At 42.2% G+C, this 12,281-nt stretch overlaps 1 protein-coding gene across 5 annotated transcripts in view; it reads right to left on the bottom strand.

Moving 5' to 3' along the window:
• The window catches only part of LOC114790224 (fibroblast growth factor 14-like), a 44,806-nt gene that overhangs the window by 16,392 nt on the left and 16,133 nt on the right, over nucleotides 1-12,281 (bottom strand). The window contains exon 1 of one of the 5 annotated variants that reach the window (XM_028980090.1): nucleotides 1,736-1,981. The exons of 3 other annotated variants lie outside the window; for them this stretch is intronic. Coding sequence is in view for 1 of the 2 variants with exons in the window: in XM_028980087.1 (XP_028835920.1) it covers nucleotides 1,302-1,494 (193 nt within the window). In the remaining variant the exon portion in view is untranslated. One more of the 5 variants, XM_028980087.1, reaches the window with a different exon arrangement.

The raw sequence follows: 12,281 nt of genomic DNA, 5'->3' as shown, positions 1-12,281 counted from the left end.
CTCTTCAGCTGCGCCCATAACTCCATAAGCCCCACAAAATGCTCCGTCACCCGGTTTGTGACAAAATGGCCGTCACAAGCCCGGGCTTGCCAGCCGTTCTTTATCATTACTTATCCCTGCGGAGGCCTGTGACTCCAGCCGTGCCCATTACTCACAGTCAAATCTTCCGCTCTGTCAGGGGAGGAGACAGGGCTTCAGGTAACAGCTACACGTCACCCCCAAAAACATGCGCGTGTCGGGATAATGAGATATACAGAGCAGCCTCAGATAGAAAGCATGCTCACCTTCACTCTTATGCAATAAAAATCTGAATGAGGACAAAACAGTCATGACGTAAACCAACAGCATGAGACCAGAGCAATTTCCACAATGCTACAGCTGATCTGCAAAACGTTGCTAATTTATTAACACCATAAAAATGTACTGCGGTTTCATTAATAAAAGAAAAGGTCTGGTAGCAATTACTTAAACTTTTTATTCAACTTTGTTTTCATGTAAAGGACCTTCTGTAAGTGCGACTCTTAACTCTGCTCAGCCAGGACCTACATGACAAATGTATGACAGCCCAGCAGGACCTGAGATCCGTGCAAGTGAGAAATCAGCTCCTCTTTAAGGCGAAGTTATTCCTGCCTCTAATAATAATGATGATGACGGGCATGTGCAGATGGGGCCTGTACCTTATCACACCGAACAGGCAACGCCTGTCAGGCCCGGACGCGCCCAGCCTCCCGCATATTAGTGCTTAAATAAACGCCTAAAACCTTCGTGTTGCGTGCTAATATAATACAAGCAGAAATAACACACTGTTACATGCAAGAATGGCGAGTGAAATATTCCATAAAAACTGAGAACATTTTATATTGAGCTCGAGGGACAGAATAGAAAAAGGTGAAATTAACGCGCGCATTTTTATGACAATCTTTTCACGCACACACACACACACACAGAATAGTTATATTATAAAAAGCCTGTGTTAAATATTATTTCCCTCTCGAGGTGATATCTGAACTTCTGAGCACCAATAGCCAAAGTGCAACAGGACGCCCTTTTCACAGTCTCGCGCCCATCCACGCACCCATTACGCGCGCGCGTAAAACGTGTCTCCGATCCGTAAAGAAACGTCCCGACGTCTCGTTAAAAATCCACGCCGCGCACAATGAAACGCGTGATTACGATCGGGGGGAGACGCGAACGGATCGCCGCCGTCAATAACGAACGGGCTGCCGAGGGTGAGGGTGAGGATGAGGAGGGTGAGCGTGTCCGTGAAACCCCGTGGACCGGGCTACGGTGAATGTCCACACCTTGTCTCCGCAGACGCCTCTTTTTCAGGCCGAAGATTCGCACTTTTGAGAAGATGTCGACCAGGTTCCCGTTGCACAGACCCTTGTTTTTGTTGGGGCTCTTCCTCCGCCGGTGCGTGGCGGGCCGGTGGAGGTGCTGCTCCCGCGCCTGCCTCTTCTGGCGGATGAGACCGCTGGCGATCGCCGCTGCCATGTCGGAATGAACACAGAACCCCGAAAACCGTACACCTCCACGGACTAGTGCCCCATCGCCGCGACAACTCGGACCTCCGGGTCAGTCGGCGACAGAGACGAAGTCCGAAAAAACGCGCATTGCCCGGGAATAAAGCACGCGTTCACCGCGACTCCACATAACCCACGCCGTCGCCGAACGTCACAGATGTCCGTGCACGACAGGTGTTCCCCGAACTGCCACGTCCAGCGTCCATTCATACCGGAGCGGCCGCGGTCTCTCGGTCTCCTTCTCCGCTTCACGCGTGGCGCGTCGGAGCGAGACGCCCCACGGACGCGGAGCGATCTCTCGCGTCCCCGGGTGTGGCTCCGCGGCTCTCCCGGCGCGCCAACTTTCCACTTTCTCCGAATTGCGAGGGGACCGGCGACGGCGACAAGCTGCTGCCCGCGCCGGGTGCAACAAGTAACGTGGCCGCCCTTTTCCAAAAAAAGAGAGAAAACTTCCACGCGCGTCACGACGCGTGCTTTTAACCCGGTCTGGTTGGCGACGGTGCGGCGCGTCACTCCGTCACCGGCCGTTGTGTTGTGTAGACTTTAGTAGCAGCCGTGCGGGTTTAGAGGCCATTTTCCTGCCCAAAGAAGACGAATGGAATTGAAGTTGGTAATGGGCGTGTCCGGGGACCCTGCACGTCGGGGACGTCGCGCACAAATGGACAATTTGGACAAGTGTCGGGGGTCCGACGAGCTTCCTAATCCCGGCGCGACGGCGGACATTTTCTCTCGGTTTCACGACACACCGCCAGCGAGGCTGGTGGCTCCTCGGCGGCCACGTAGCGCCCACGCCTCCGAAACGATGACCTGCATGCAATTAGCGCGGCCGGCGCGGACCTGACAGTGTGCTGGGGGCGGAGACTCAACAGAGCCACCTAGCGTCCGGTCCTGGCACCTACATCTCTCTCTCTCTCTCAAGACGGGCAGAAACGTGAAGGGGGCCCATGGTGGCGAGGGAGGGGCGGGCTGCTCTAAACAAGACCGCCACAGTTAAAACCTGTCCAACTTGGATGTCCCACCTGAAGGCTGGTCTTAGGGTCTCACGAACCCCCTGACCATGATGAGGTGGCAATCCCTCAGGGGGAAAATAAAACAAAATATTCCTAAATTCAGTGGTGGCCTAGCGGTTAAGGAAGCAGCCCCTTAACCAGAAGGTTGCCGGTTCGAATCCCAATCCGGCAAGGTGCCACTGAGGAAAGCATGTCACAACACACTGCTCACCAAGGGCAGACAATATGGAAAAGGGGTTAAAAGCAGAGGACACATTTCGTTGTGTCACCGTGTGCTGTGCTGCAGTGTATCACAATGAGAATCCCTTGACTCTCACAACTGAAACATAACGTTTACCTTAACTGGATGGACTATGTCTAAACCTGTATCAAATATATACAAACCCAACAATAACACTACTCACTATTGCCAATATATATAAAAAAAGGATTGTCAAAAAAAAAGAATGCATCTTACAGCATTAACTTTGGGTTAAAACATAACCATTTGCATCTCTCACTATAATTAAAATGCATCACCTGACAATCGTGGCCAATATTTGCAAATCAAGTTTACATTTCATTAAAACTGTTAACATTTAATCTAACAAATGTAAAACATGCAAAACACTTTTACCAATCACTGAAACAACAAAAGCAGTGAATATTATGGAAAGGATAGGTACTATAGACCGGAAGTTCATACGATTTGCAGAGATTTCCTCATTTTGCTATTCCCTGCTTACTGAGAAACTTGATGTCGGCTCATTTGCATACTAACAGTGATTGGATGTTTAGCCGGGGGGGAGGGTGAGTGGAGATCTGCATAAAAACAGAGCACAGAGGGAAGAAGAGGGGAAGCCTGTCGTCTAATTTGTGCCTTTTTCAGTGGATCTTTCAGCCACTGTAGCAAATCTTGTCCATATACAGTTTGTGGGTAATCTTATGTTTCCTCAGCTTCTAAATGTTTGATTTATGGGAGCAGTGCCCCCTCTTGCCCCAGCGTGGAGCCGACCCTGGTCACAAGTGTGGCGACTTGTCACCATCAAACCTAACCGCACCCCCCCCCATCATTCCTACAAACACACTCACTAAGTAATAAATGTGTCTCAGACATGTTTTTCCTCAGTGGATCAACATATTTCTATGCCTAAATCTAGTACTACCAGTAATACACACACACACATGCATGATTTGCTGGATCATAATATAGAATGAGATATCGCAACGGCACATTATGCCATTGTTTCCAAGCCATGGTCCTGGAGGCATGTCTGCCAAAACGTGTTCACTCCAGACCCTACCTCAGTTGATCTCAGGCGTTAATGGTACAATGTGTGGGCTGGAATGAAAGCGAACAGGCAGGCTTTCCTCCTGGAGCTGCGATGGGAAACACTGCATTAAGCCATCTAACATGCTTTGGAAAACACTGCCACAGCTGTAAGGTGTATGTGCAATCTAGTTCTACCTTTGAATTTTTTTGTGTGACAATGACAGAAAACAATTCGTAACATCCTCCACGAGAGGGAAACAGAGAGCCAGGGCAGAGCCGGGTGGAGGAAGCTTGAGACTGATAATAATATCTCTGTAGCACATTTGTCCACATCTACATAACAGGACCATTCTAATCCAACAAAAAGAAATAAAAATATTAATCTTAGCTCTTTTATCTACTAATTGAACCTGTTTGAAAATGAACTGTTTTCAAAGGATGGTGGTATCATCTTGGGTTCACTCAGCACCAGCAACTAGGTCATGAAGGATGAGGAGGAGAAGAAATGGGTGGTCGATGTGTGTGTGTGGGGGGGTATTAACAGACAATGGAAGTCTGTGAGAAGGGGGAGGGGCTTAAGAGACAGAAGGAAAATTGATAATAATGGCAGGGAGATGGGAAACAGAAAGGTGAACGAACCTTTCAACAGAGGTCTAGAGAAAAGAAATGATCTGAACGACAGATCAGCTGACTGTATATATGTGATAATCCATGGGTTTACATATTGATATGATCTGTAGTGCACATCTACAGGGACAAGTGGAGTAATTTATGTAATTTTTGCTGATATTAAGCTCGTTACCCACTCGGCTACTACATCTTCATACCACCACACCATGCGATACAACAAAATTCTAATAAGGGAACGATTTGCCCACATAAACAATGTTTCTTTGGTGCTGGCATAAGGTAGTTACCCTTGGGGCCCTCACTCAACATGGCATATCATAAAAAAACAGGTTGTGTTTACTGTCATCTTCAATTTCAATTTTTATTACATTTAATTTTAATTTCATTCATTTTTTAATGTGTTTGAATGTTGTGGCCTTGAGCCTAATGGTTTTGCCACATTTTCGTTTTTTCACAACAAAAATATTAAAAGAGAGGAGCCCATAGATGATTTAAACTCCCTCTTGTCTCAATAAATTCAGCGTCCATCTCCTCCCTGTCTCGACCATTAGCAGAGATCTTGTAGATGGTAAGAATACAATATCAAACCAAACCAAAAGTCAATCAGTAATTTTGATTGGTGAACTAGTAAACACTCCCATCATTACTGTCTTATTTCAATGTCCCACTTAAAATTGTCCCACTTATTAGGAACATAATGTGCCATCCACTATTAATGTGAGTAAAAACGGTTAGAAAAAAACTAAACATTTGCTGATCCTATTGAAACTCAAAGAAAAAACAATACCAATACCAAGAAATAAGAAACGTATTGTACAAAAACTTGAGCCACAATTGTAGGCACACTTTAAAAAAATGAGAAAAAAATTGACTATAGCATGTTCCCAGTTTAAATTGGACATTGTTAATTTGATTGCAGTGTAGAGACACTTTCTAGCTGAAATCAACATCTTCTTGATTAACTGGGATATAAGTATAAGGAGACGCAGAACCGAAAGAGAACACTCAATGCAAATGAGGGAGGGAAGTGTGTGTGTTGATATTAAAATAGCTGCTCACATGCAAATGGCCACTTCTACTGTTGGGACTGTAATAAAAAAAGGTTATCAATTGAGATTGTAATAAACTTGCTTGGATGTGGACCTGTTATTTTATCCCCACAATGAGAATGGTGACAAAAATATATGCAAGGATCTGCACCAGATGACGAGCATTTTCTCTAAGTGTTCCACAAACATAAATCACTGAGAGTTTGTTATTTTTCTACAACGTTGACTGGAACATTTGGCTATATTGAAGTTCACCCTAATGTGAAATTTGGTGGACGTTTGGTGAAGCAATGTAACCTCCAAAAGCCCTGGAAACATAGCTAAGGCATGTGTTATCATAGATGGCATCACATTTTTAGAACATTTTTTATCAAAGCCTGTCTGCCTTAACCCAGGAACTCAAACTGGGTTGTTATGATCATCCAGCAGGATACGATCTGAAATACATGTCAAAATCAAGGTTCGGCCACAGCCATCTCAACCCCCTGATCTGAAACCTATAAAACCTGTCAAGTAAACTGAAGAGAAGAGTACACAGGAGAAATTAGACCTACAGAATCTGGGGAAATTCTGTAACATCAAGGTACCTCTGGCCCATCAGATGGCATGATTTTCTTTGCTTTTTTCATTCTTCTAGTACCAATTAAAATGTCCCAAGTGTTTCCAGTTAGCTTTGTTGTGTAAGCCCCTAATTGACTCTTTTCCTTTGTTTCTTTGGTTGTGCATTTCCTTCTGTGTGCCCTCTACTTCATTTCAGTTCAGACTTGCCTGAGAGTGTTTAAGTTCTTACCGGGTTATTGTCTGTTCTTGTGTATGTTGAGAACCTGCATTTGTGTTTATGTACCATCACATATTCTATATTCTCCAAACTATATTCTCTTACAAGATAAGACTTGTGAATTAATGAATTAAGCCTAATTAAGACAAATTAAGACTGTTAATTGGTAAATGGAAGTTGCACAAAGTATTAAGAAATTAACAATTTTTTCTTAATTTTTAAAAAATAAATTAATTACAATTAATTTAATGATTTCAAAGTGCTTCAGACAATGGTAATTTTTAATTCTAATATTTATCCAATTTTGTTTTTTTTTTATTTTGTTTACAAGGGTGACAATAACACTGAGCCCCCAAAAACCTTTTCTGCCTTTTATATATAATACTGTACTAATATCGATTTGTAAGGTTTAAGACACTAATCAAGTTTTTTAATGTCAAGTTGTTATATAAAGTGGGAACAAAAATTTCTGACATTTAAAGTGGGATGTTCTGAATCCAGCAAATTAGAGTCCTAGCTTGTCCCTGAACTAGATAACCAAATTGAGTAAATAGATGGTTGTGCATTTCAATAGTAGATAGCTGCAAATGTGCATTCTTCTAATAGAACCACTGCATTCTTCTAACTGCATGAACATTGCATCTTGTGACAGCACGGTAAACATCAGCTCGTGCAACATATGTGCTACTTGAGTGCGCCTGTGGTGGTAAAATTTTCCCCATTCGTCCGCTGTCAACTAGCACTGTGCACTTTGCATATCATGCTGAGCCATTTAAAAGAAGGTATAACATTTTCACACAGAGAGTGTCCACATCCCTCCTGTTGCCTCTGCGGGTTTTCCCGCTGTAACACGTAGGCGTGAGGGATCACCGTCTTTTTGCACCACGTGAGGGAGGGGTGAACGGGCGGTCTGTCTGCATGCTGATTCGATGAGTCATCCTGGCACCCTCCACATCGCTTCCAGCCCCCCCTGGCCCCGATTTCCTAACTGACTGGGTAAAGGAGGGGGAGTCCTCCTGCACCAAAGCAAACCCCTGTCCATGTTGCCAGGGCAACGCAAGTTGAGAGAAGTTGCCTGTTGGAGTGAGAGGGAAGTTTGCATCAGCACACACGTGTGCAAAAATGAACCGAGGAGGAGCGTGTTTCCCCCAGCACAAAAAAATTTAACCATGTGAGTCTCACGCCCGCTTACAAACACCACGTGGTATATGTATCTGAGCTGAAATAGGTGTACAACAGGGGTCCATTTCTGTTCCCCAATGTACAGTCTACTAGAATATACCACCTAAGATTAATTATTGGACCTCAGTGTACCTATTTTCCTCTATCTTAGTAAATTTATGAACCTTATGCGCCCCATATATGAACCTTTCAGGGCGTATGTTGAGCAGCAACATGAAAAATCAAAAGAAGTACAGATGCAGCTGAGCATGAACCTGTTAAAGCTACAGAACAATAGACAGGAGCTGATTTATGGACTTTTAAAGGGGTTTAAAAAAGCCAGGACACCAGCATCTGTTCATACAACTCTTTCTCTGCAGCAATGCACAGATGCACAAATATTACAGTTAGAACATAAGGAGAGAGATGCCATTTATACAAAAGATGTGATTATGATAATAATAATTATTTTTATTATTATAATAACACTATTATTAACACTATAATTATAATAAACCTGATAATAATAACACTAATAATAATAGTTATACTGCATTAAAATAACTTAGAAGAACTATAATTTGAATCCCGCATTAAGTATCACCATATGACTACTCAAACAGCCCATTTGTATTTACTTGTATATATAATCCAAATATTTTGTTTCAAAACATAAAAATTCTCTTTGGAGAATGAAAAAATGATTTAAAGCACATTTTCTCCTGGCGCAGGATCCTGATGATGCATGGTCATGCATTTTGTTCAATCTAACATATGGTGTTCTTCAGAAAAAAATAGTCCATGAATTAGTTCTTTGGACCTTGACACAAATCATGCGAATCATTTTTAAGAGCACAAGGCCTATAGAGGTCTGCTTAACAGCCCATTAGGGATATTACAAGGCAGTGTCCTCTTGCAGCATGGCCAGATTACACAAACAGACATCCATTTTGAGTACAGAAGAAGCAAAGTTAAAATGGGACACTTTTGCTGTCTCTGAGGTAAAATGCAGATTGTAGAATAAGCCAGCAGTAATACTGTGACAGATACCAGACTGTGGAAACCATCCTTCAACCCTCACAGTCCATGTATTGTGGACACTATGACATGGGAGATCTGAAAACAAGGCCCAGAGATACAGAACTCTAATCTATATGAATAGGTGAAGAGTTTGTATATGACAATCTTACACATTTCTAAGTATTTATATATTTCATGTGATGCATGGCAAAGCCTTAGGTCATGTTTCCAACAGTACTACTGCTGTAGTAATCCTCTATCTGTGCAAAAAGTCACCAAAACAGCTGTAACACAGTGTGTCAGCTGGGCGCGATCGCCCGTCCCAGGGCACTGGGTGCAGGTCCTGCACCTCCCCCATTACCCGCACCTGTTCGCCCTTCCTTAAAGGTGTCACAACCACGCTGGCATGACAAGGAGGGAAGGGCGCAATCGCGCGATGTCACGAAACTGGGGTTTAATGGTGACGCACAGGACAGGGGAGACATCCGATGACACTGGTGAACATGGAACATTACATCCAAGACCTGACGGCGAACAGAAACGAAAAGGGCAGCTTTATACTTTATACATACACCAGAATTGCAGGTCCAGTGCATGTGTTCACAATCACTACTTTAAAAAAATGAGAAAAAAATTGACTATAGCATGTTCCCAGTTTAAATTGGACATTGTTAATTTGATTGCAGTGTAGAGACACTTTCTAGCTGAAATCAACATCTTCTTGATTAACTGGGATATAAGTATAAGGAGACGCAGAACCGAAAGAGAACACTCAATGCAAATGAGGGAGGGAAGTGTGTGTGTTGATATTAAAATAGCTGCTCACATGCAAATGGCCACTTCTACTGTTGGGACTGTAATAAAAAAAGGTTATCAATTGAGATTGTAATAAACTTGCTTGGATGTGGACCTGTTATTTTATCCCCACAATGAGAATGGTGACAAAAATATATGCAATGATCTGCACCAGATGACGAGCATTTTCTCTAAGTGTTCCACAAACATAAATCACTGAGAGTTTGTTATTTTTCTACAACGTTGACTGGAACATTTGGCTATATTGAAGTTCACCCTAATGTGAAATTTGGTGGACGTTTGGTGAAGCAATGTAACCTCCAAAAGCCCTGGAAACATAGCTAAGGCATGTGTTATCATAGATGGCATCACATTTTTAGAACATTTTTTATCAAAGCCTGTCTGCCTTAACCCAGGAACTCAAACTGGGTTGTTATGATCATCCAGCAGGATACGATCTGAAATACATGTCAAAATCAAGGTTCGGCCACAGCCATCTCAACCCCCTGATCTGAAACCTATAAAACCTGTCAAGTAAACTGAAGAGAAGAGTACACAGGAGAAATTAGACCTACAGAATCTGGGGAAATTCTGTAACATCAAGGTACCTCTGGCCCATCAGATGGCATGATTTTCTTTGCTTTTTTCATTCTTCTAGTACCAATTAAAGTGTCCCAAGTGTTTCCAGTTAGCTTTGTTGTGTAAGCCCCTAATTGACTCTTTTCCTTTGTTTCTTTGGTTGTGCATTTCCTTCTGTGTGCCCTCTACTTCATTTCAGTTCAGACTTGCCTGAGAGTGTTTAAGTTCTTACCGGGTTATTGTCTGTTCTTGTGTATGTTGAGAACCTGCATTTGTGTTTATGTACCATCACATATTCTATATTCTCCAAACTATATTCTCTTACAAGATAAGACTTGTGAATTAATGAATTAAGCCTAATTAAGACAAATTAAGACTGTTAATTGGTAAATGGAAGTTGCACAAAGTATTAAGAAATTAACAATTTTTTCTTAATTTTTAAAAAATAAATTAATTACAATTAATTTAATGATTTCAAAGTGCTTCAGACAATGGTAATTTTTAATTCTAATATTTATCCAATTTTGTTTTTTTTTTATTTTGTTTACAAGGGTGACAATAACACTGAGCCCCCAAAAACCTTTTCTGCCTTTTATATATAATACTGTACTAATATCGATTTGTAAGGTTTAAGACACTAATCAAGTTTTTTAATGTCAAGTTGTTATATAAAGTGGGAACAAAAATTTCTGACATTTAAAGTGGGATGTTCTGAATCCAGCAAATTAGAGTCCTAGCTTGTCCCTGAACTAGATAACCAAATTGAGTAAATAGATGGTTGTGCATTTCAATAGTAGATAGCTGCAAATGTGCATTCTTCTAATAGAACCACTGCATTCTTCTAACTGCATGAACATTGCATCTTGTGACAGCACGGTAAACATCAGCTCGTGCAACATATGTGCTACTTGAGTGCGCCTGTGGTGGTAAAATTTTCCCCATTCGTCCGCTGTCAACTAGCACTGTGCACTTTGCATATCATGCTGAGCCATTTAAAAGAAGGTATAACATTTTCACACAGAGAGTGTCCACATCCCTCCTGTTGCCTCTGCGGGTTTTCCCGCTGTAACACGTAGGCGTGAGGGATCACCGTCTTTTTGCACCACGTGAGGGAGGGGTGAACGGGCGGTCTGTCTGCATGCTGATTCGATGAGTCATCCTGGCACCCTCCACATCGCTTCCAGCCCCCCGATTTCCTAACTGACTGGGTAAAGGAGGGGGAGTCCTCCTGCACCAAAGCAAACCCCTGTCCATGTTGCCAGGGCAACGTAAGTTGAGAGAAGTTGCCTGTTGGAGTGAGAGGGAAGTTTGCATCAGCACACACGTGTGCAAAAATGAACCGAGGAGGAGCGTGTTTCCCCCAGCACAAAAAAATTTAACCATGTGAGTCTCACGCCCGCTTACAAACACCACGTGGTATATGTATCTGAGCTGAAATAGGTGTACAACAGGGGTCCATTTCTGTTCCCCAATGTACAGTCTACTAGAATATACCACCTAAGATTAATTATTGGACCTCAGTGTACCTATTTTCCTCTATCTTAGTAAATTTATGAACCTTATGCGCCCCATATATGAACCTTTCAGGGCGTATGTTGAGCAGCAACATGAAAAATCAAAAGAAGTACAGATGCAGCTGAGCATGAACCTGTTAAAGCTACAGAACAATAGACAGGAGCTGATTTATGGACTTTTAAAGGGGTTTAAAAAAGCCAGGACACCAGCATCTGTTCATACAACTCTTTCTCTGCAGCAATGCACAGATGCACAAATATTACAGTTAGAACATAAGGAGAGAGATGCCATTTATACAAAAGATGTGATTATGATAATAATAATTATTTTTATTATTATAATAACACTATTATTAACACTATAATTATAATAAACCTGATAATAATAACACTAATAATAATAGTTATACTGCATTAAAATAACTTAGAAGAACTATAATTTGAATCCCGCATTAAGTATCACCATATGACTACTCAAACAGCCCATTTGTATTTACTTGTATATATAATCCAAATATTTTGTTTCAAAACATAAAAATTCTCTTTGGAGAATGAAAAAATGATTTAAAGCACATTTTCTCCTGGCGCAGGATCCTGATGATGCATGGTCATGCATTTTGTTCAATCTAACATATGGTGTTCTTCAGAAAAAATAGTCCATGAATTAGTTCTTTGGACCTTGACACAAATCATGCGAATCATTTTTAAGAGCACAAGGCCTATAGAGGTCTGCTTAACAGCCCATTAGGGATATTACAAGGCAGTGTCCTCTGGCAGCATGGCCAGATTACACAAACAGACATCCATTTTGAGTACAGAAGAAGCAAAGTTAAAATGGGACACTTTTGCTGTCTCTGAGGTAAAATGCAGATTGTAGAATAAGCCAGCAGTAATACTGTGACAGATACCAGACTGTGGAAACCATCCTTCAACCCTCACAGTCCATGTATTGTGGACACTATGACATGGG

This window comes from Denticeps clupeoides, chromosome 5 (genome assembly GCF_900700375.1).
Source record: "Denticeps clupeoides chromosome 5, fDenClu1.1, whole genome shotgun sequence".
In the NCBI taxonomy this organism is placed as follows: domain Eukaryota; kingdom Metazoa; phylum Chordata; class Actinopteri; order Clupeiformes; family Denticipitidae; genus Denticeps; species Denticeps clupeoides.
This window is presented reverse-complemented; position numbering and strand designations above follow the sequence as displayed.